At 58.2% G+C, this 23,158-nt stretch overlaps 1 protein-coding gene across 18 annotated transcripts in view; it reads left to right on the top strand.

Moving 5' to 3' along the window:
- The first annotated feature begins 1,102 nt into the window (after positions 1 to 1,102).
- Positions 1,103 to 23,158, top strand: part of Lrrfip1 (LRR binding FLII interacting protein 1) — a 109,290-nt gene continuing 87,234 nt past the window's right edge. For 4 of the 18 annotated variants that reach the window (XM_048344442.1, XM_048344441.1, XM_048344444.1 and 1 more), the window contains exon 1: positions 1,104 to 1,239. In XM_048344442.1, the coding sequence (XP_048200399.1) occupies positions 1,150 to 1,239 (90 nt within the window). In that variant the 5' untranslated portion in view covers positions 1,104 to 1,149. Of the gene's footprint in view, positions 1,240 to 23,158 lie in introns of all 18 variants that reach the window. The other 14 variants (XM_048344451.1, XM_048344448.1, XM_048344445.1 and 11 more) reach the window with 8 other exon arrangements.

Here is a 23,158-nt window from a genome sequence, read left to right as displayed (position 1 = left end):
TTATGTAATTCAAGACAGATCGGGGGTGAAGTCCTAGCGGCTCAGGAGGTTGAGGTCTGAGGATCTCAGTTCAAAGCCAGCCAAGGGAGAGGAACCTGAAAGATTCTTAACTGCAGTTAACCAGCAAAATGCCCGACGTGGAGGCGTGGCTTGAGTGGTAGGATGTCAGCTTTGAGTGGAAAAGGCGAAGCAAGAGTCAGAGGCCCTGAGTTTTAGCCCCAGGATGGGCCCAAGAGACCCCTAGCAGGCAGGCGACAGCTGGGCAAGGAGGTAAAGGCTTTGCCCGGCTACCCAGGGCACGCGTGTGCCAATGCACTGCAGCCGACCTCCAGAGCGGCCGGGGCACACAGGTGCAGGGAGGGCCATTTCTGTCTTTAAACAGCTCTGCACGTGCTCACCGAGAGCAAGGCGTGCGCCAGGCCCTCTTCTAGAGGCCGGAGGCTGGGGAGTGGAGTGACAGGCCTCGGGGGACAGGCAGTTGGTGGACAGGGCAGGAGGGCAGCAAGTGGCACCTGCCCGGGGTGATTCCCAGAGCCCCCCCCCAGCACCTGGACGGTGCTGGATCCTGGCTCCCCGGCCCGCCCCCTCCCCTGCCATGTGCCCCCAGGTCATCTGGGGGGTGGGGACGGCAGCCTGAGCCCCAGCCTGCCCTACCTCGGCTCACCCCCCTCCGGGCCACTAAGCCCCGCGCACCTCCAGCCCCACCTGGCACCCCGTTTCTGGCGTCCCGGCCCCGCACCAGGGGTTCCCTGCCGGTCCCTGCCTCCCCCTGACCAGGTTCCGTCCCCGGGTCTCCTTTGCGGGTCTCTGCCTCCTCCCTGGCCCGGTGCCCGGCCCGGGTCCCCGCGGGCGCCCCGCGCCTCGCCGGCTCCATCCGGCCTCCACTCCCACCGCCCCTTCCCCGGCCCGGGGCTCCTCCGCGGGCCGCCGCCTCCTGCCCCGGCCCGGCCCGGGCTCTTTGCGGGTCCCCGGCGCCCCCCGCCCCGGCCCCCCGGGCCTCCTCCCCCGGCCCCGGCCCCGCGTGCGCCCCGCGCCCGCCCGCTGACGCCATGACGCCGGCGGAGGAGGGGAGCGAGGGGCGGCGCAGCGGCCGCGGCCCGGGCTGGGCGAGCGACGGCCCCGCGGCGGCGGCGGCGGACGGCGGCGGACATGGGCACCCAGGGCTCGGGGCGCAGGCGGCTCCCCAACCGGGAGCGGCTCACGGCCGAGGACGACGCGCTCAATCAGATCGCGCGCGAGGTGAGCGGGGCGCGGGGCGCGGGGCGCGGGGGGCCGGGGCGCGGGGCGCGGGGCCCGGGGCGCGGGGGGCCGGGCGCGGGGCGCGGGGGGCCGGGCGCGGGGGGCCGGGCGCGGGGCGCGGAGCCCGGTCAGCGTCCCGGCGGTCTCCGCGGTCCCCGGCCGTCCCCCGCCGTCCCCGGTGCCCCCCTCGCCCCCTCGCGGGGCTCGGCTCCGCGCTCCCCGCTCTCCCCGCGGCCTGCGGGCGCCGGTCCTCCCCGGTGACAGCTGATGGCGCTGCCTTGCGCGCGGGGCCGGGCCGGGCAGGGCCCCGATGGCCGCGGCCGCTTTGTTGTGCAGCCCGAGGGAGGCGGCCCGGGGCCAGCCGGGGGCCCGTGAGCGGCCTGGCGGCCACATGGCCGGGCCGGCCTGCCGAAGCGGCCCCAGCCGGCTGGGTTGATGCGGGGCAGCTTGGGGGTGAACTTGGGGGGCCTCTGCAAACCCCGCTTGTGGAAGCCGAAAGGCCAGTCCCATCCTGGCGCCGTCAAAGTTTCCGGGGCAGAGTTTCTTGCACAGATGGCGTTTGGTCACCACGGCTGGGTGGTGCGGATCCGGTGTGCGGGTCTGCCCTTCAGGCTGGAACCACGTGCGCGGCCCGCAGAACACCCACAGCCGCGTGGGAGGGGGCGCACAAAGGCGGAGGCTGTCGCTCTCCTCTTCCAGCTGGGTGCTGGGTGCAGGGTGTTATCTAGAAAGCCACCCAGGTGCCGCAGGCCTGGAGCCTCTGACAGTCCTCCTACAGATCCTCCTTCCCCCGGGAAAGCCTGCCCGCCCATGTAGGCAGCAGCAGCGATTGCCACCAGACAGATATTTCCTGGGGTCTATCATGGCTTCTTCGGTGTTCGTCATTTTAAGTCCTGGCCTAGCTTCATGGCTATGAAGCAGTCCGTATTTGTTGAGTCTTGAATGGAGGACTTTGTGTGAAACAAGAGGAGACCTCCCAGCAAACTCCCGTCCATCCCTTGCAGCCCAGAGTCCATGCCCTGTCCTGTGAGATCCCACACGCAGCTCTCCCGTGTCACCAGGCAGGTCTCCCAGCCTGCCCGTGGAAGGGGACACCAGGCAGGCAATGTCCCTTGCATCGCAAGAGCTCAGAACCAGACACACAGCAGGCAGCGTCGGGGCCCCTGCATCGATTCATAAACAAAAGAGGTGTGTGGCACTTAAAATATCGTGGGCCAAATGCAGACACTTGCTAGATTCGGTGACACGAGTGGAACTCCCCAGTGAGGACAGTCCCTGTGTAGGGCTGGCCTTCCCTGCAGGGCTGGCCATGCCAGCTGGGTACCAGCTCAGCCCGGGGCTCTGGAGGAGGACCCGAGGTGCCCGCTCAGCCCGGCTCTGCTGGCCACCCGCAGTTACGGACATGGGCAGTTCTGAGACGTCTCGCAAGCGGGCCTCCTATCTGCTGGTTTTATAAAAATAGACGGGAAGGAGGGGCGAGGGAACAGTCGCCTGGCCCTGCCCTGTCTGTATCCCGGGAGGCAGACAGCTGGGACGGAGATGGAGTCTGGAGGCAGACCCGGACTCAGACCGCTCCCCCCTAACTTCTGTGTCTGGACAGGAGCTTTCTTGCCCCCTCTGAGCCTCTGTTTTCTCTTCTAATAAAGGGAAGTACTCCCTTCACCTGTCAGGAATAAAGAAAGCCTAGCAAGCCATGCCCAGAGCACTAGGCCAGTGCGTCCAGGCCCCTGCGCCCATCCCGGTGAAAGCCAGCCTCAGATGTGGCCTCTGCCTGAGCTGAGTGACAGCCGTCGGGGCTGGAGGGAGCCCTGGTACCACGCCTCATTCCATTTCGCAGCTGTAAAAATTAAAATCACTACCCAGAGGCCAAGCATCTATTCACTGAATTCTCAAGAGTTCCTATGAATAGTAACAGAACTCAGGACTTTCTGACTAATTCAGTGATTCAGCAGATACCTGTCATGATGCCCAAACCCCTGTCCTCAGGACATCAGGGGGGAAGGGGGGACTGACAAGCATCTGCCCTCAAGGACTTCAGTCACAGCAGGTGGGGACCAGTATGGTAGCACACATCTGTAATCTCAGCCTTTAGAAGGCCCAGGCAGGAGGCCTAGAAGTCCAAAGCCAGCCTGGACCACACAGTGAGACCCTCTCTCGAATGAGAAGGGGAGGTTGGGACCTGGAGGATAGCAGCAGGGGTAGAGGATGGGGAGGAGACATGATTTGAAAAGGACATGGATGACTGACCCTAGAGGTTTAGAAATAAGAGAACCAAGCTCATGCTTGTAATCCTAGCTACTCTGAGATCTGAGGATCGTGGTTCAAAGCCAGCCCAGGCAGGAAAGCCCCTGAGATTCTTAACTCCAATTAACTACCAGAAAACTGGGAGTGGTGCTATGGCTCAAACTGGTAGAGCCCTTGCCTTGAGCATAAGAGCTCAGGGACAGCGCTGAGTTCAAACCCCAGGACCACCACCAACAAAAAGTGTGTGTGTGTGTGTGTGTGTGTGTGTGTGTGTGTGTAGAGAGAGAAAGAGAGAGAAGAGAGAGTGCTTGGCGTGGCTTTCTGGAGGAAGTCCTTGAAAGGTCTGTGAGCCGCTGCTTTGGCTGCCGACGCCGCAGCCCTGCTCACCTGGGGCTCCCCGGCAGTGAGTGACAGGGACGTGCAGAAGGGTGGCCTCCCCTCCTCTCCTGGTGTGGCCTCCTCCACTGGCTTTCCCTGAGAACTAGAAGTAGCACCCCCCCCCCCAGCCCGGGACTGCTGTGACAGCCCTGTGGTCACCCGGCCCCGCGTGGGCCTCCGGCGGTCTCTTGGCACCAGGGACGGGTCTGTGACCAGCCAGCTGTCCTGAAGCCCCGGGGAAGCCATGGAGGCCGGAATAGAAGCTGCGAGCCCTTGGGGTAGCGGTGGGGGCCAGGGGAGAACCTGCCTCTGAGGAGAGGTGGAGGCTTCTAGGCCAAGGTCTTCGGGAAGACTGAGCCATGGTGGGGGGTGGGGGGCTGGAGGAGAACGTGGCTCCCTGGGAGGATACCTCACAGCCCGACATTTCCATCTCACCGTTGCTCCACGGTTCGAACCCTCAGCAAGCCCTCAGCAGATGGAGCTGTCATGTGTAAATGCCCCGGGCGAGCTGGGCGTGGTGGCTCACACCTGTAATCCCAGCACACCGCCGCTAGTGATCTGGAGTGTCCTGAGGGCAAAGTGAAACCGTAGCCCCACAACAGGCCAAGGGGGGAGGTGCCCTTCTGTCACCCCGGCTGCTCTGGGGGGCGAGGCAGGAGCCGCCAAGGCGCCGCCCCTATCTGAAAAAGAAGAAAGGCCAAACAAGGCGGGAGTCGAGGCTCAAATGGTAGCATGCTTGCTTAGCAAGTGCAACGTCCTAAGTTCAAACCCTGGTACCACCAGAAATAATAATAACGCAAACGCCCTGGGTTGCTTCTGACCCTTGTGGAGGTCGATCCAGCTGGATGTCAGAAGCAGAGCCGGCCGGCCAGCGGAGACTCTGAGGAAGGCGGGCCCCGGGCAGGCGCGCCCTCCTCACCCCTGGGCACCTAGAACTTTCTCTACTGCCACACTCGGTGTTCTACCAGTGACTTTGGAGGTAGCTCCAGCTTCTCCTCGGCACTCTGCCGCGGAGTGGAAGTCCTGCGAGTCCTGCCGCGGACAGCCTTCCTTCGTGGCGAGGGGCACCCGCTCCCAAGGCAGAGGCCTCCGGGCAGGCGGCGAGGCAAGCACCCCCGGCCTGTGACCTTGAACGGTTCCCTCCGTTCCCAAAAGCTGCTTCCGGCTGGCAAAGAGGAAGTCAGGAAACTCGGCTGCGGACAGAGCTGCGGTCTCCGGGGGCCGCCGCCCCGCCCCGGCTATTTCTATCCGAGCCAGCTGTCCCCTCCTCCTGACTCTTTAGGGCGGGGCTCGGGAGGGGGGCTGGAAGTCTGGGGCCCTGCGGTGGGATCCGAGGACCTTGACTCTGAGCCTAGGGCCCAGGAGCCCGGTCAAGGGGTGGGCTGGGGAGGGGGAGGGAGGGAAGGCGGGGAAGAGCCCCGAGCTCAGCAGTCCCATCCGTCCCTCGATAGGAACTCCAAGACCCCATTCCAGGTGACACCTGCAGCCCGCTGACTCCTGCCCCCCCCCCACCACCACCGGGGGAATCCCGTCCCGGCTCACCTGTGAGCCTCCCTTCTGGACTAAGGTTCCCTGGGGGAGTTTCGAGTTCTCACCTCCCCACGGTTTCCCAGTCTTTCATTTGTTAGAGAAAGCAAAACCTTTCCTCTCGTGGAAACAGTGCAGCTTGGACTCTGTGCCCTGCCGGCCGTTCTCCACCTGGGGGCTGTGGGGTCCTCGCAAAATGCGGCAGATCCTGTGCTTCCCTGCCTAAACTCGCCAGCGGCCTCTCAGATCACCCTGCCAAGCCCGAATGGACCAGGGACGCCCCGAATGACCTGCCAGGCAACGCCACTTTTCCAAATAGCGTACTGCTATTACGTCAAGTATTTATGTCACAAGTACATTTTATATGTTTATATCATAAAATAGTGCTTAAGATATATTACCTATAGACTTCTCAGTTTTATCTGGTAATTTTTGTCCCAGTTCCTGGGACTTGAACAGAGACTAGATGCTGTCCCTGAGCTTTTGTGCTCACGGCCAGTGCTCTGCCGCGTGAACCACAGCTCCGTTCCTGTGGCTTTTTTGCTGGTTAATTGGAGATAAGAGTCTCATGCACATTCCCACCTGGGCTGTCTTCAAATAGCGAGGCTCCGGTCTCAGCCTCCTGAAAAGCTTGCTAGTTACAGACATGAGCCCCCAGCGCCCCGCTTTGGATTTCTCCATCTTAGGGCTTGCTGTGTTGAAGGCTGACCTTTGGTGGTGACACCCCGGTCGGCAGGTGACAGGCGGGGTCCGGTCCCCTCATCGTTGTCCTGCGGTCACCGTGTATAATGTGACCCGTGGCGTCATGTCAAGCTGGTAGCACAGTCCGGGAAACAGGGCTCCAGAGTGCAAGTTCTGAGTCTGCCCCTCGCTCCATGGCCTAAGGCATGACCTAACCACTTCGTGCCTCGGTGTCCCCGTAATCCAAAGTTCTCCCAGGGGGAGACGGGGGTGAGAAAAGACCTTGGGACAATGAGCACCCAGCTGAGTGTTCAGGACCTCGCGTGATGGTGTCACTGTGTGATCTCTCTTGGCTGCACAGTCAGGTCACGTGAGGGGTAATCTATCAGCTCCATTTCTCCTCTCCTGGAAATCCAGACCCTCCGTCCTCTCAGTCCCGTGTGGCCTGGGTGCCTCCAGGACTTCCCGTTCTGGGAACCCCCCTGAGCCCCTTTTCTCATTCGGAACCCCATGTTGTGGGCTGTGCATTGTCTTCGTCCTCGGGTCCCTCCTCATGTTGCCGGCTCGTGTCCCGCAGTAGCTCACCGAGCAAGACTGTTGTTCTCGCTCAGTATTGCATGTCTAAAAAACGCCTTCATTTCGCCCTCACGCTTGATTGATGGTTTGGTTGTAGACAGCGTTCTAGGTTAAAAATAATCTCCAGGGAATGACGAAGGTTCTCGTGTGTGCTCTTTGGGATGGTTTCCGGTGTGAACTGTTGGTGGAGAGGGCATTGTGCAGAGGCGAAAGCAGCCTCCAGGGGTGGGGTGGGGGTCTGGGGAGGCTGTAGTTTGTGGGTGGTGCCAGGAATGGGGGTGTGGGCAAGAGGCAGAGCAGGCTGCTCAGGTGTGGATTTTCTTATTTGAACTCCATGACTCTTATTGTCTGTTCAAAAAATAAGCCAATGTAGGTGCCACCTCAGCAAAGTGAAAGGCTGCTTTGTGTGTGTGCTGGTACTGGGCCTGGACTCGGCGCCCCACACTCTACCTTAGCTTTTCCCACGCGCGCTGCCGCGTGACCACGCGCTTGAGCCACGCGCTTGAACCACGCGAGCCCCGGGCAGCGAGGCGGGGGGCCCCCCCCACCCCACCCCCACCCCCGTCTCCTGCTTGCTGTCTGGGCTTGCTCAATCTAAAACGTGGGGAGATCTAGGTGGATTTCTCTCCATCTCTGCCTCTTTCTCTGTTTTCTCTTACCAGCGCTCTTGTTTGCCAAGAGCATTCTTTTCATTTTCTAATTCTTTTTCATCTTTCGGTCAGATTTGACGGGGCCATAACTCAATCTCTCGTTCTTTCTATTAAGTTGACCTCGTCATTGAGTTTGTGGGGGTTTTGTTTTCGTGGTTGTTCTTTGTTCCTCTTCAAAATACTTTGCCCGCCTGCCCTCCCTTCCTCCCTCCCTCCTTTCATTCCCTTTGCTTTCCCTCCTTTCTTCTCGTCCTCCCTCCTCTTCCCTTTGCTTTTGAGATAGGCTCTCCCCGTGTCGCCTAGACTGTCACTCTGTGACCCAAGCTGGCCTTGAACCTCCAGCCCTCTCACCTCCGAGGGGAGGAGGCGTGCGACCCCGCACTCAGCCACAGCTGCTTTCTTCGATTTACCTTGAGTGTCCACTGCCCACACCGTGCACGGTGCCCAAGTGTGGCTGACGTACACCCCTAACAATGTCTAGGTGGGCTTGGGAAAAGATAAAAAAGAAGAAGCTAGCGTGTTCAAAGACTCGGTCCCCACTGGCGGCGCCATTGGAGGAGGTTCTAGAAACTTTCGGGGGTGGGGCCTAGTGGGAGAAAGGCGACCGGGGGCGTGTTCTCATGACCTTCCTCGTCCCCTGTCCCGAGACCAGCAGCCCCGGCCTCCCGTGCCCGCCGCCGGGACGGAGCCTGCCCTCCCCACGGGGCCGGCCCCCGTGGGCTCAGAGCTCCCAAACCGCCAGCCACGTCCTTCCTCACGTACGTGGTGCGTAGCAGGTCTCGTGCCACAGGGATGGGAAGCCTGGCTGATCCAGGGGCCATTCCGTCCCCCCCCCCCCCCCGTGTGGACAGGACCGTCTGTGCTCGGTGCCCACTGTCATCCGCACTTCTTGGTCCTGAGTTCAAGTACAATTCATCGGGCTTCCCAGCTCCTTCATGCCTAGCCAGCCGAGTCTTGCGCGGCCTCCTGCAATCCCTGGCCGGGCCTCTGCCCTCTCTTCGGGCTTATCTGACCTCTTAGAAATGACGAGATCACCTGCCCGTTTCCAACTCCCCAGCCAGCCAGAGAAGCTGCCCTGTGGCCACGCGGCGCGGGCCACGCGTTTCCGGTTCCAGAGTCCTCGCTCACGTTGGTTTTACTCGGGGTTTCTCAGCCTGGGCTCTGGTGGCCTTTGGGGCCAGGAAACATTGTGCCATGGGGGTGAGCTCCACATGGGGGGGTCCCTAATGACCCCTGAGCCTGCCCGCAGATGCCCGCAGCCCCCGGCCCCCAGTCCTGACCACAGAACGTGTTTCCCGACGCGGTCCAATGGAGTCTGCCTTCTCCCCGCTGGGTCCCCGAGGCTCCGCTGTGATGTCGTCGGGGCCAAGGCAGGCGGCGGGTGCCACCCCCCGGGCTGTTCTTGGTGCTCTGCCCCTCAGATCCCCTGACAAGTCACCCCGGGGCCTCGTTCCCCCCGCGAGCCGGCGGGGGGCTCTGCAAGCAGCTACAGATTTGGGGAATTGAAGCCTCAGTTGCAGACGCGGCGAAGCTTTGCTGTGTTCCAGAAGGTACTGGAATTGCTGGTGAGGGGCGGGCACCCCCTCCGGACTGGGTGTCTGTACCAGGCGTCGATGGTTGGAGCTCCGGAGGCTGGACGGCCAAGGCCGAGGCAGATTCGGTGCGCGCCCTTTGCCCGCGCGTATCCTCTGCTCACAGGGGGGCCCGGGAGCACCCCACTTCACCGCTTGAGGCTGACACTGGAGACCGATGAACGCCCCGCCTCCAGCGGAGTCCGCAGGTGCCAAGGGCACAGGCCGCTGGGCCACAGAAGATCAGGGGCGGCCACGTTTCCCTAGGATGTAAATTGTCCTCATGTCTCCCACAAAGGCACCTCGCCGAGCGCTGGAAACAGACGCCCGGCCACTGTCCCGCGCGGAGTCCCCGCCCAGGCACCCCGAGTCCTTGTAGATCCCTCCCAGCTCCACGCTTCCCTTCCACCGCCGCTGACCCCCCGGAACGCCCGGTGCAGACTCTGCCCCCCGTTCTTACTGTTCGCGAGGAGGCTGTGCCCACAGCACCCCGAGTACTGATCCCTTTCCTCCACCCTGTTCTCCTGGCATGACAGCCATAGTCCATGGCGGACACCTCTTGCGCTCTCGGTGTGTGTACCAGTATTGGGACTTGAACTCAGGGCCTCTCACTGTTGCTTAACTTTCTCACTCAAGGCCGGGGCTCTACCACGTGAGCCACACCTTTATGGCTTGCTTTTTGCCGGTTCATTGGAAGTGAGAGTCTCGCAGACTTGTCTGCCCAGTCTGGCTTTGAACAGCCACCCTCAGGTCTCAGCCTCCTGAGTAGCGAGGATTACAGGCGTGAGCCGCCGCGCCTGGCCTATTCAGGTCTTACTAACTTGAAACATTTATTTACCTCACATGTGTGAAACGCTGGGTTCCATCTCCAGGACTGAAAAAGTAACTACTGATAGTAATAGTAATAACGGGCCCGGGAGGGGCCTTCCCTCTGAACTCAGGGCACCGTGGGTAGCTCTGGCTGCGTGTGTGTGTGTGTGTGTGTGTGTGTGCGCGCACGCATGCGCGCACTGCCACCCATACTTGCAGACTGCCTGGCTGTCTGTCCGTCAGTGAGGGCTTGAGGTCCAGCTGGGGCCTCCTGCACAAGGGCAGAGCCGTTCTACCTCTGTCCCGTGGCTGACCGATGAGCTTGTCAGCGTTTGGATGGGCTACCACCAACGGTCACCCCATCTAAAGCCACCCCGCCATTTTTGCTGTCTGTGACCTACAGTTTGGTGAACAAGAGAGTGAAACAATGCGTGTGGGTAGAATGAATGAGTGAATGGATGGATGGATGGATGGACTTAGCCTCGTATCACAGAAATGTGGAAATTCGGGTCTTTAGAACAAGCAGGTGGTAGATAAAGGTTCACTGCGGCTGGAGGGATTCAGACTGGTGGACGGAGTGTACATTGGGATCTCATCACGCCTTGGTTTTGGACTGTCCCCCTTGCCTGCAATCGCATGGAGATAAGGAGTTAGAGCAAGAACCCCCTCTTCTGCCTATCGATGGGCAATGAGAGCACGAAAGGACCCCTGCTTCTGCCCACGCTTCCAGTTGCTTGCCTTCCCGCACCTGGTCTTCTCAGCCTCCTCCCTCCGGGTTCTTTTCCCCCTGGCTTTCTTGTGATGTTGCACTTGGAAGATGTCTGTCCAGTGACCCCAGCCGGGGGCCCGTGACCTCCCTGGGCACCAGATGGCCGATCGGGTTGCCCAGCTCCCTGCCAGTGCGATGAGATCTCCTGTCCTGAAAAGGCACCCCGGGCATCCAGGAACGCTCGCTACGGTTGGTGGCCCCCGTCCAGGGGCTGAGGTCACCGGGAAAGCATTCTCCCGCGCGGCGGCCCTGCTGGAGAGGAGCCTTGGGACTGCAGGAATTCAGGGGTATTAATAGATGCCGCCAGGTGCAATAAATAGCTGCCTTCGCCTGACCTCAGCCCCGCCGAAGCGAGGGGCTTGCAGGAAGCCCCGAGCACCAAGGAACCGGGGCCATCGGGAGCCGGGGGCTCGGTGCTCCTCGCTCGGGAGGTGGGTGGCAGCTCTGAGTCTTCAGATGGAAAGGAAACATGAGTAAGGTGTTGGACGTGTGTCTGGGAGCCTCAGCAGGGCTGATCTCCTTATCCCCCCAGTGCTGGGATTTGAACCCAGGCCAGGACTGCTTGCATGCTAGGTAAGCACTCGCACTAAGGCCCAGGTTTTTGAGTCAACACACACCCTGTTCTCAACACTATTTTTAACCACGGACTTTGTTAGCTGGCTCTCCATCGCGGACAGAATACCTGAGGTAACCTGAGCATCTATTCTGGCTCACCTTCAGAGCTTCTGGTCGCTGGCGGGCCGGCTCCATTGTCTTTGGGCCAGGGGCGAGGCAGACGCGTCCTGACAGGACGGAGCAGAGGAGAGCCGCTTCACAGGAAGCAGAGACAGAATGGGGGCCGGAGGGGAGACAGCTTTCCAGGACACAAACCGGGGGGCCCACTTCCTGTAACCGGGCCCCAGTTTCCACGCGCATCGTGACATCAGGTTCCAGATCCGTCCGTGCGTGAACCCACCGGCGAAGGTAGCCGCTCCAAGGGTGCCCGGGAACCAGCTCTTCACTCTAGGGACCTTTGGAGCCAGGGCTCCCAAGCCTCCAGGCAGACTGGATACAGATTCCCAGTTTTCCCACCAACATTCGTTTCTGCTCCCATCCATTCTACCACAGCCCAAGATTCGTTTCTAGGTCTGTCCTTACCTTGCACGTCGGGAACTCTCGGAGAACAGTGGTCCGAGCCAGGTTCTGTGGTGCACACTGAAGTAAAGTTGGGGTTCGCTACAATAAAACGGGGTTCCTCCCCAAGGGAGGGGATTCCTGGTTCCCCCAAGAGTCCACCACACAGTCTCCAGCTACAAGATGATAGAAAGATGGATTTATTAGGGAAGTAAAAAGTGAACAAAAAGCGAACTGACCGGCCTGGGTCGCAGCCCAGACTCGGGAGCTGGAACCGCGCGCACGTGTGGCCTTCCAGCCTGGTTATAAGGCAAACATCACAGTCAAACTTGCCCCACACAGGTGACCAATGCGGATACAGCACTTACAGAGCATGCTAGGCCGCACGCAGGTGGCCAGTAGAGTTACAGTCTGTCTCATAGTATCTATTTGGACCAACCTATCACTCTAGTTAGAATTGGCGCATAGGTTTGACATCAGGTGGATACGCCTACCCTTGGGAGGGTACAGGTTCCCTGGAAGCTCCCAGGCCTCAGGTGGTCAATTTACATAACTTATCATAATAAAGGGGAGCTTCTCTGGATAGGGTGGGGGAGATCTTAGTGGAGATGGAGTTGGCTTCTGCTCTAATCTGAGCTGGAGTCAACCGGATGCCTCTGCACAGTCAATGATGGCGCTGGCCAGATCTGACCGCCCTATTACACACACCTGGGGTCCCAGCACTCTGGAGGCTGAGTCAGGAGGATTGCAGAACCCAAGACCAGCCAGGGCTGGTCTAAAACTCAGAAAGAAGCACACAGAGCACGGGTCAGGTGTTCTGTGGACTGGCCCTCCGTGTGGATTCGTGTGAGCAACAGACGCAGGCATGGGAGGAGAGTTCCGCACAGGTGGCAGGTCCTCCCCCCGCCCTCGGCGCAGCGAGCGGCCCCATCTGTCTGTGAAGGCGGAACGTGGTTCCTGGCCGAGGAAGAGGCCGTCAGGCTTCTCCCCGTCGGGTTATTCTATGAAAGAAGGTCACCAACCCAGGCCACGCACATGGACCGGAACTCAGGCGCTGCCAGGGAATGTGTCATCCTAAGGTCAAAATCACGGATGCACTTAACAAACTTGGGGAGAAATACTTGGTGTCTGTACCAAGGTCTTCAAGTCTTTATAATCGATACATAGTTGTTTTTATTAATACTAATAGAGATTGTCAGATAGAGTTTTGCTACATAGCCCCAACTGGTCTCAAATTCGCAATCCTCCTAGCTCAGCCTCCTCGGTGCTGGGGTTCGAGGAACGTGTCCCCGCTCCCGGCCCCGTGTGTGTGAACTTGAGAGCAGGCCGCGGGAGGTCCTGGTGCCCAGGCGCTCCCCGCCGTGGCCGGGGCTGACGCGCCTCGCCCCCTCGGGCTCTGCTGGGCCTGGAGGTCTCACCGACCCGTCCCAGCGCTGCCGTGGACCTGCGGTGAGTGACCTGAGCAAGACCGGAGAGCCGCAGAGGGGCTCCCAGCGCTGGCCTACCTTTTCCTGGAGAACCTGCGCACGGCTCCCCCTGGGGGCGGCCTGGGCCACTGCTCCCGGCTCTGGCCCAGTTCCTCACTCCTGGGAGAGTTGCTTTTCTCCTGTCCCTTGGCCCCATTACCGGCTGCAGGGCCTGGCGGAAAGCTGGGGCGGCGGTTGGCATTTACCGGGTGGGGACCGCGTGCCTGGTGCCCATTAATCTGTGCACTCATCGGCACAGTGATGCCAGGAGGGGGTGCGTGCCCCCCAAAACAAATTCCTTTGCGGAAGCCCTCAACTCTCAGCACCCCCCCCCAACTCCCGACCCACCCCTCATCCCTTCCCCCGCCCCCATGCAGCGGGGTGGAGCCTAAGGTAGTAGCTGAGGTTAGATAGGGTCATGGGTGGTGGTGGGAGGAGCCCAGGTCAGGTTGGACACCTGAGCACAGCTCAGGCCGACTCCACGCACAGGAAGGGAGGCCAGGGGGACCCGTGGGCATTGACCTTTGCCGTCGGAGGGAGGGACTTGAGCATTTCTCTCATCATTTTCTGAATCGCAGTAACACTTTCTCACTGCAGCAGGACCCGGTCTGGAAGCCCTCCGCCCTCCCTGGCTTCCAACAGGACCCTCGCCCTTTTGTGGCTGTCCCAAAGCACTTCCGGCTTCTCCCGCTGTGGTGGGTCAAGGCCAGTCAGGCACCGACGCTGACTCTGAATACCCAGCCGCCCGTCAGTTCCAATAAGTATGCGGCTCCCCCCAGGGGATTGTCAAGAAGGCGCCAGGACAGCGGAGAGCAGGCCCGTGCCAGTCGCTGGCACCTCCGCCTGCGGCCCCACAGCCGCTGTGGGGTCTCTGTCGGCCTCTGGAGCAGGAGGAAGCTCTGTGGCCCCAGCTGTGGCCCCCGATTAGCTCAGGCCTGGCCCCTCTCACCCCCCCGCCATGGAATGTGCTGGGTCAATCGGAGACTGAAGGACGCAGAGGGAGGACGCAGGTCCATGCTGGCTGAAGGTCATGCTCAAGGTATTTCTTTTTTTTTTTTTTTGGCCAGTCCTGGGCCTTGGACTCAGGGCCTGAGCACTGTCCCTGGCTTCTTCCTGCTCAAGGCTAGCACTCTGCCACTTGAGCCACAGCGCCGCTTCTGGCCGTTTTCTGTATATGTGGTGCTGGGGAATCGAACCTAGGGCCTCGTGTATCCGAGGCAGGCACTCTTGCCACTAGGCTATATCCCCAGCCCTCAAGGTATTTCTTGATTTCATTTTATTGTCCTTAAAAGGAGGCGATTTTCTTGGGCTGCCATTAGTGGCAGGCCAAGGAGGTTCATGTTGTTAATTTTGGCTTTTATTTTTCTGGTCTTGGCCTCTCTCTCCAGAAAAACACAGGGGCAGCCATGACCATCCTCACCGCGCCCGGGTTCTGCCACCGGGGCCGAGCAGTTCTGCGGTCTGTCCACTCGCTTAGCTCTTCTCAGGTTCAGCCGTTCAAAGGCCCCTTCAGCAAGCCCGCGTACCCAGCCCGTACCCAGCCCATACCCAGCCCATACCCAGCTAGCCGGCGCTGGATGGAGAGCGGGGGTCCCCGTGTCCGCACCTCGCTTTCCACTCCCCCTCCCTCCCTGGAGCAGACCTCCTGGAGCTCAGTACCCCGCCCCACGGAGGGCCCAGCACAAGGGGCGCTGACGCCCCCTCCGTCACCCCGAGAGAAACCACTGAGCAGGTGGCCCTGCCCCACGCCAGGCTTGGCAGAATTGCAGGAGGGGGACAGGAGGCAGGAGGGCAACGTGGGAGCATCTGGGGAGGCTCCCAGACACCCCAGAACTCCCTGCGGGGGCAGTGGCAGGTTCAGAGGCCACCGGTGACTCAGTCGTGGCTGCCCGAGTCCCAGCAATGAAGCTCTTGTGACCCAGGTGGGAACTGGAGACACCCGTGTTGGTTTGAACCAGGATCTCTGCAAGCTCACCCCTGCTGGCCAGGCTTCTCCTCCTGAGCCTTGCCTTGCCCGGGGAGCCCCTGCCAGCCACGTGAGGAAACCCTGTCTCGGGAATGGCCTCCCTCGCCCCCCATCCCCGCCATGGTACTGCCAGGTCCCTTCACTGTTCCTCCCTCCATTTCCTGCAGTAGGACAGGGCCGTCGGGTAGAAATCGGAGGCTGGGGAGGCAGCTCCGTGGTAGAGCACTTGCCTGGTGTGTGCACGGCCCTGAACCTTAAAAATAATCATAGGGATGGATTGTGAGGCTCGTGCGTCATCCCTGTGACCTTATGTTAGCCATGTTTAAAAACCAGAAGCACACCTGCACATCCGTGTTGATTTCCGCACTGTTCACAATCGCCAAGACGTGGAAACTGCCCAGGTGTCCAATAGATAAGCGGATCCAAAGAGAAAAATGTGTGGTGCCTATATACGGTGGAGTTTTACACATCTATCAGAAAGAACGAAATGACGGCATTTGCAGGGAAATGGATGGAACGAGAGCAAATCACGTGAAGTGAGGTGGGCCAAGCTCAGAGGACAAATGGCGCGTGGTCTCTCTGACGTGCGGAAGTTAGACCTGAAATGTGCTGGGATGTGACAAATTATGCAGGGTTCTAGATACTCACGGGCAGTGAGAGCAAAAGAGGACCCGTTAGGAGAGAACCGCAAACGGGCCATGCCCAAGGGCCTCTTCATATTTAGATGAAATAAAATACATACTGAAACCAACTCCAAGATAGGGAAACAAAGATTTTGTTTTTGTTTCTGATGGCCCTGTCTTCTGCACTTTATGTATGACATATTCATGCGTATAACTTAGGGAGGGTGGGGGGAAGCCACAGAGCTCAAGGAAAACGGGTGGAAAAGTACAGCAGTAGAGCTCACTGGACATTGATGGACGTGAACTATACAACTCGTGGGTGGAGACGGGAGGGAGGGACTGGGAGAGAGCGAGGGAACCCAAGACACTGTACTAAAGGAAGTGCACTCATTGCCTGACTCACGTCATTGTAATCCCTCTGTACATCACTCCCTAATAAAAAAGTAAATTATTTTTTTTAAAAAACCAAGATAGATAAAGTTAGTGTTGATAACCCATCTGACATAATTTATTGAAGAATATCCGTTCAGCATGGAATCAATGTAGATTCTGAGCCCTAGCAACCCAGCGTGTGTTTTGCAGGGGTGGCAGTCACCGTGGCGGTCTGTGTGTTCAGGAGCTGCCGGTGGCTGTGTGGGGCAGGAAGGCGGAGCGGCGGCCAGGTTCCAGGGCGCCTGGCCCTGGCGGGAGGCCCTGGGCGCGGCCTGGAGGCCTCGGCTCAGTGGGTTCTGTCGGGTGGTGACCTAGTCCGTCGGTAAAGCCCGCTTCCTGAGGCTGGGGCACTGGGGAATATGTAGGAACTGGGAGTTTACAGGGCACAAGTGACGTTTGAAACTCGTACGTGACGTGAGGGGAGGAGTCGGGGAGGCAGCTGGACACAAGCCTGGAATTCACGAGAGGGTCCGAGCTGGAGAGGGGAACCTGCGTGGACACGCACTGCTGACAGGAGGCTGGGTGAGGTCGTGAGGGAGGGGCCGGCACCCAGAGAGAGAGGTCACTGAAGCGAGAGGCAGAAACGGCGACGGGGGGCCGTGTGTCCCGAAGGCCCAGCGAGGACTGTGAGCACCTGGGCCCTGTGGTATGTGTGGGCCAGGGAGGTGAGCGACAAGTGCTTGTCGTGTGAAGGTCACGGTGACCTTGACAGAGCCAGCTCTGTCAGGCACCTCTGGACGCAGGTTCAAGAGAGAACGCTTCTCTCCAGAAAATAATTGAAAGTCCAATACCCTAAGATTCAACAATCCCCCGCATCTGAATGTTCATACAAAATAATCAAAAACAATATGAGGCGTTCATACGCTTGTTCATTGTAATAGACATACTAATGATGCATTACCTAAGAAAGAAATTGAGGGGGAAAATCCCCCTTACGGTCGCCACAATATAATAAAGTATTTAGGAATGAGTTGAAGCTGGGCGCGGAGGACGCGCGTGTAACCCGGCTGCTTAGAAGCCGAGGGTAGGAAGATCTCAGTCTGAGGCCTGCAAAAGTGTAAACCTCTGTTTGAAAGACAAACGAAAGGCAAAAGAATGCAGGGGTGTCTCAGGGGATAGAGCAGGTGCGTAGCAAGTACAGGGCCCGAGTTTAACACCAGTACCGCCGAAATACTAACCACAACCAAGACTGCGGAAGATCTGTGTTCAGCAAACTAAAACACGGATGAGAGAGTTTGAGGAAGACAAATGAAAGCAAAGCTATCACATGTTCATAGGCTAGAAGAATTTAATTTTCTCAAAATGGTTATGTGACCCAAAACAGTCTACTGATTCAGAGCAATACCTATCAAGATTCCAACGATTATTTTTCACAAGAATAGTAAAAATAATAATAATAATAATTCTGAAATTTGTACCAAACCACAAAACATCATGAATAGCTACAGGAATCTTTTTTTTTTTTTTTTTTGGCCAGTCCTGGGCCTTGGACTCAGGGCCTGAGCACTGTTACTGAGCTTCTTCTGCTCAAGGCTAGCACTCTACCTCTTGAGCCACAGCGCCACTTCTGGCTGTTTCTGTTTATGTGGTGCTGAGGAATGGAACCGAGGGCTTCGTGCATGCAAGGCAAGCACTCTACCGCTAAGCCACATTCCCAGCCCAGGAATCTTGTTTAAAGGGAATAAAAGAGCAAAGCTGGAGAAATCACTCCACTTAATATGAAAAACTACTACAAAGCTACAGTAGTCAAGCCAGACCCACGGATTAAGGAAGCAGAGGGGACAGTCCCGAAGAAAGTCTGTCAGCTGAGAATGTAGAAAGAATGGAACTCCGTGTGTTGTTGGTGGGATGTAAGTTAATACACGCCATTATGGAAAACTATATGATGGCCCCTTAAAAACTTATGAATGGACTTCCATGTTACCCAGCAGTCCTGCCCTGAATAGCTACCCAAAGACCTTTGTATGTCTATTTCAGCATTATTTTCACTGTAGCCAAGATGCAAGTCAACATCACTTTCCATCTGCAGATAAACAAATAAAGAAAGTGAGGTGCATTTATCCGACGGAATACTACTCAGCCTATAAACAAAGGAAAACGTGTCTTTTGCAATCACTAGAGTAAATACAGGAAGCATTAGGCTAACTGAAATAAGCCAGGCACACAGGCCACTACTGTGCGATGTGGGATCTAAAGGAGTAAAACCACTTGGAAGCCGGGCCTAGAAATTGGTTATCTGAGGCTGAGGAAGGGAGGTGTCGGTTAATAAATGAACATGCTGCTCATCATAATATACAATTGATAACCAACTGGAAAGTTGCTGAGACTTTAGCTGTCTCACCACAAAAAGGCAAGTATATGAAGGATATGTGTTAACTTATGTGTTAACTTAAGGATATGAAGGAACTTACGTGTTAACCTAACGATTCCACAAAGTATACATGTATCAAAATACCCTTATGTGCCATAAATACATGCCACAGTTTGCCTATTACAAAGGAATTTCATAGGAAAATAAAAATTAGGGCCTTGAAAAGAGATGCATATGCTAGAGTTCATGACAACAGCCCAGAGGCGAAACCCAGCCAGAAACCTCGTGACCGGTGAGCGAAGAGCGGAGGGGTAGAGGCCCATTTCCTGAATTAGAAATGCGTGCAGTGTTGTTGTGGAATATTAGCCTTGAAGTGGAAGGAAATTCCACATGCCTGCTTCCTTGTCATCACGTGTGGCCCCCTGCAGAGTCTCACACACACACACACACACACACGCGCACGCACACACGCGCGCACACACACGCACGGCATGAGTGAAAGGAGGGACTTGTTGGAATGGTGGTCAGGTTGGGGGGGGTGGGGAACTGTTCAGCACAATTCTAGAACTTGGGAGCATTTTTGTGGGGGGGGTGGGGGGGTTGCTGTTCCTGGAGGTTGAACTCATCGCCGTCTCCGAGGTTCTTTTTTCTCAAGGCGAGTGCACTGAAGCCACAGCACCACTTCCGTTTGCTTCCGAGTAGTTTATTGGAAATGAGAGGCTCATGGGCTTTCCCTCCCGGGCCGGCTGTGAACCGTGACCCTCAGAGCTCAGCCTCCCGAGTAGCTAGGATGACAGGCCTGAGCCCCCAGCGCCTGGCCAGCTCGGAAGCATTTTAATTCAGACAAGGTGACCCCATCAGAGGCCTTCTGCTGCACCTATGGGCTCCCCCATGGCCGGGGCCGGGGCTATCCAAAGTGTCCCCAGGTGACAGGATGCCCAAGTCCCCAGACAGGCGTGGCCAGGCAGGGTGGGTAGAAGCGGGCCTGGCCAAGACCTATAGTCAGAGGTGGGCGTGGCCTGGGGGGGGCTGGAGAAAGGGGGCGTGGCCAAGGCCATGGGACGTAGGTGGCAGAATGAAGGGCCACTCTGCCCTCCATTAGGTAGCTCACTAAGAAAGCACCCCGGGGTGTGTGCGACCACGGGCGATGTCACCCAGTGAAGTCCCCGTTGGGGACATCAAGTTAAGCCATCCTCATCACTTTGAGCTTGAAGGAGTCCTGGAGGCGCTTGCTCTCTACCCGGGTCCTTGTGTGAACAGAGCGAGGCGTGGCGCGGGGCTCTGCGGACGTCCCCCCCCCACCCCGTGTCCCGGGTGGGGGCGGGGGGGGAGGCGGGGGCCGTCTGGGGCGCTTGTCCTGCCTCTGCCCCCGCAGAGGTGGCAGCTGACGATTCCCGTCCTGTAAGCTCTGACGCGGTCGCCCCCTCCGCCGCCACGGCTGCCGCTGACGCCCTCTGAAGGAAGATCTCCATCGAGACCCGCGCGCGTCAGGACAAAATCGCGGGCTGGCGCGCAGGCGCTCGGGCGCGGTGCTTTTAGGGTGCTTAGCCGGTGTTGGGGGTTCATGAGTAACTTGGGTTGAACCCCCAGGGTGTCTGCCACGAGAAGAGCCAGGCATGCTTGCCACTGCCTACAGCGCGCGTCCCTCATCTGGAAAGCGCGCCCCGGTGGCTTCCAGAGCCACCCCGGGGAGGGGTGCTCAGCCGGGAGTCTCGGGGCTCCCTCATCTCCCCGTGTGCTTCTGTCTGGGTGGGGTGTGGACATCAATGGCTGTTCTTATGAAGAGTTGCGACATCGACGGTGGGTTCTTGCGCTTGGGTCAACTCTTCCAGGGCTCTGCCATCAGAGGCGATTCATCGTTGTTGTTATTGTTGTTGTTGTTGTTGCCTGGAGCTCATGACACCCCCCCCCCCCGGCCTGAGCCTCCTGCGTGGTGAGGTTCCAAGCCTGCATACCGTGCCCCACCGGAAGCAATCTTTTCCGTATCATTGCCTAGCAAGAGCTGCAGTTATTTCAGCTTGCCTTTCCTTCAGGAATACTCTGAGGGTACGCCCGTCCCCGCAGTGTCCCCCGCAGTCACCCCCTTCTAGTGAAGAGGGATTTCTGCTCATAAGAAAGTTTGGCATCGAGGCTGGAGGCATTGCTCGGTGGTAGAACAAATGCCTAGCAAATGTGAGGCTCTGAGTTCAAACCCCAGCACTACTCTGCTCTTTTTGCTAGAATGCACCCTGTGAAACAGGGTTTGCATAGTATCTGCAAAAAAAATAATAATAATAACCCTGAAACACAGGAAAGACTAGATGTTGAATCTCAAATGAAGACCAGACTGAGCAACATCATACCTGATATTAAGCAGATGTGTAACTTCAAACAAGACATCAGAACAGTACTCTTGTTAAAACTGGAGTTTTCTATATGACTTGATCAACAAGTAAGATGAAAACAAAAGGTAGTTTACAGCTAAGTGCTGGTGGCTCACACCCGTAATCCTAGTCACTCAAGTAGCTGAGATATAAAGATTGTGGGTTCAAAGCTAGCCTGGGCAGGAAAGTCCCTGAGATTCTTATCTCCAATGAACCATCAAAAGCTGTGGTGCTGTGGCTCAAGTGGTGAAGCACTGGCCTTGAGCAAAATGCCCAGGGACAGTGCCCAGGCCCCGGGTTCAAGCTCAGAACTGGAAGCCTCCCCCCCCCAAAAAAAAATAGCTACTAAGCAGCTGTATTCATGACAGTCACCTGGGGGATAATAATCACGAATTGCTAAGTGCTAAATGACATGAAATTGATGCCCAGTAAACTGCCAGTCTGAACTTTGAAAACACACGACAGGTTGACAGCCTAGTAGATAAACTGAAGCTCCCCTGTCGGCTTGCTTTGTGGTTGGCTATGCAAAGGACACCTTAACCCTGCACAACGACAGGCCCTCCGGTGTGGCACTTCACACCTGCACCCAGCCACGCTGGCTGAAGCGAGAAGATTCCTTGACTTCAAGGGTCTGAGGCTAGCCTGGACAACACAGCCAAAGAGAGAGAGGGAGGGAGGGAAGGAGGGAGGGAGGGAGAGAGAGAGAGAGAGAGAGAGAGAACCAAGCAGAGAGCTCCGAGTCTAAGGACCCAGAGCCTGAGATGTCTGCGCCCTTACAGACGAGGCCCAGCGGGCGGCCGGGGCCTTTGGGGGACAGAGCAGGGAGAGCCAAAGTCACACATGGTGTCGTGTGCGTCACCGCCGCATCCCGGTGCCGCTCCCGGCGCGTCTGCCACGGGCACCCTTGGCTTTGGCTGGGGCCACGGTGCAGCTCATGATCTGACCGCAGATGGGGCTGAGGCCTGCAAGTGACAGGGCCTGGAGATCGAGTGAGGTGTTCAAATCCTGCCGCTCCTCCTGGTGGAGAAACCGGTGATGGTGTGTGTAAGGGCAGTGGCTTCTGGAGGCCGGGGTTTATTCTGCTTCGGGAGAACGTTCCAGAAGGGATGCTACTCAAAGGCTGACGGGCCTCCCCCTGATGGGGCGGGGCCCTGCTCCCTGGGAATGGTTTTGCTGCCTTCTGTGCTTTTCTGTTTGCGGTTTATATCTTGAGCACATCTCCTTTTGGAATCATTAAGTGTACCTTTGCTGTCGGGTGGTCTGTCTGTCTGTCTGTCTGTCATTCTCTGGTAACAAGCGACACTGGGACACATCCGCAGGGACTCCGCGCGCGCGCCTCTCTGGTCGGGAGGGGAAGGGCTGCTCTCAGAGGCGGGGCTTCCGTCCGATGTGGGAAGCGCGCTGAGTTCACTTCACCTCACTCCGCTGCCCATGACATGGAGGAGTTGAGTGACAGCGAGAGCTCCCAGTCACCTCCCTCACCTTAAAAACGAAACCGTGCACGGTAGAGTTACCTTTGGAAACCACTAAGTGACTTCAGGCTAGCCAGTTGCCAGGACATGGCTGACTTTGAAGGAGGAGGAGGAGAGGAAAAGGGAAAGGAAGAGGGGAAGGAAGAAGAGGAAGTGGAGCAAGAGGAGGAGGAAGAGGGAGAGGATTGGAGGAGGAAGAGGAAGAGAACCAGGAGGAAGAAGGAGGAGAGGAGGAGGAAGAAGAGAAAGAGGAAGAGAAAGAAGAGGAGGAGGAGGAGGAGGAGAAAGAAGAAGAGGAGGAGAAAGAGGAGAAGGAGGCAGAAGGGGGAGAGAAAGAAGAGGAGCAGGAGGAAGAGAAAGAGGAAGAGGAGGAGAATGAGGAAGAGGAAGAGAGAGAAGAGGAAGAGGAACAAGAGGCAAAGGAAGAACAGGAGGGAAGAGGAGAAGGAGAAAGAGGAGGAGGAAAAGGAAGAACAGGAAGAGAAGACAAGGAAGAAAAGAAGGGAGAGAAGGAGGAGGAGGAGGAGGAGGAGGAGGAGGAGGAGGAAGATTTCCCCGGGGTCCAGCAGTGTCGGCTGTTGGCGGGTAGCCGTCGGCGGGTGGTAGAAGGCCCCGCTCCCCCCTCGGCTCTCAGAAGACTCCAGTGCCTCCCAGGACCCCTGTCTGTTGCCTCCAAAGACAGCGGCGTGGAAGCTCGTGGCTCCTACGGCAGTCACTGCTCTTGACCGCAGTAGTGGTTGTGCAAAGGGCGTAGGAGGGCCTCGCAGCCGGCGCGTGGCCGTGGCCCGGGACGAGCTGTGTCGGGCCCTGGCCGTGGTGGCGGTGGCTCGGTGGAGCGGGTTGGGAGAAGCCTTCACACCCAGCCAGACCCCCCGGACGGCGGCAAGACGCCTCCGCGGATCGCGGGCCAGGGAGCCTCTTTCTCTTTCCTCTTGTTCTTTGAGGGGCGGGGATGGGACTCGGTATT

This window comes from Perognathus longimembris, chromosome 4 (genome assembly GCF_023159225.1).
Source record: "Perognathus longimembris pacificus isolate PPM17 chromosome 4, ASM2315922v1, whole genome shotgun sequence".
NCBI lineage: Eukaryota > Metazoa > Chordata > Mammalia > Rodentia > Heteromyidae > Perognathus > Perognathus longimembris.
The sequence above is the reverse complement of the archived record's forward strand: the minus strand, read 5'-3'. Positions and strand labels throughout refer to the sequence as shown.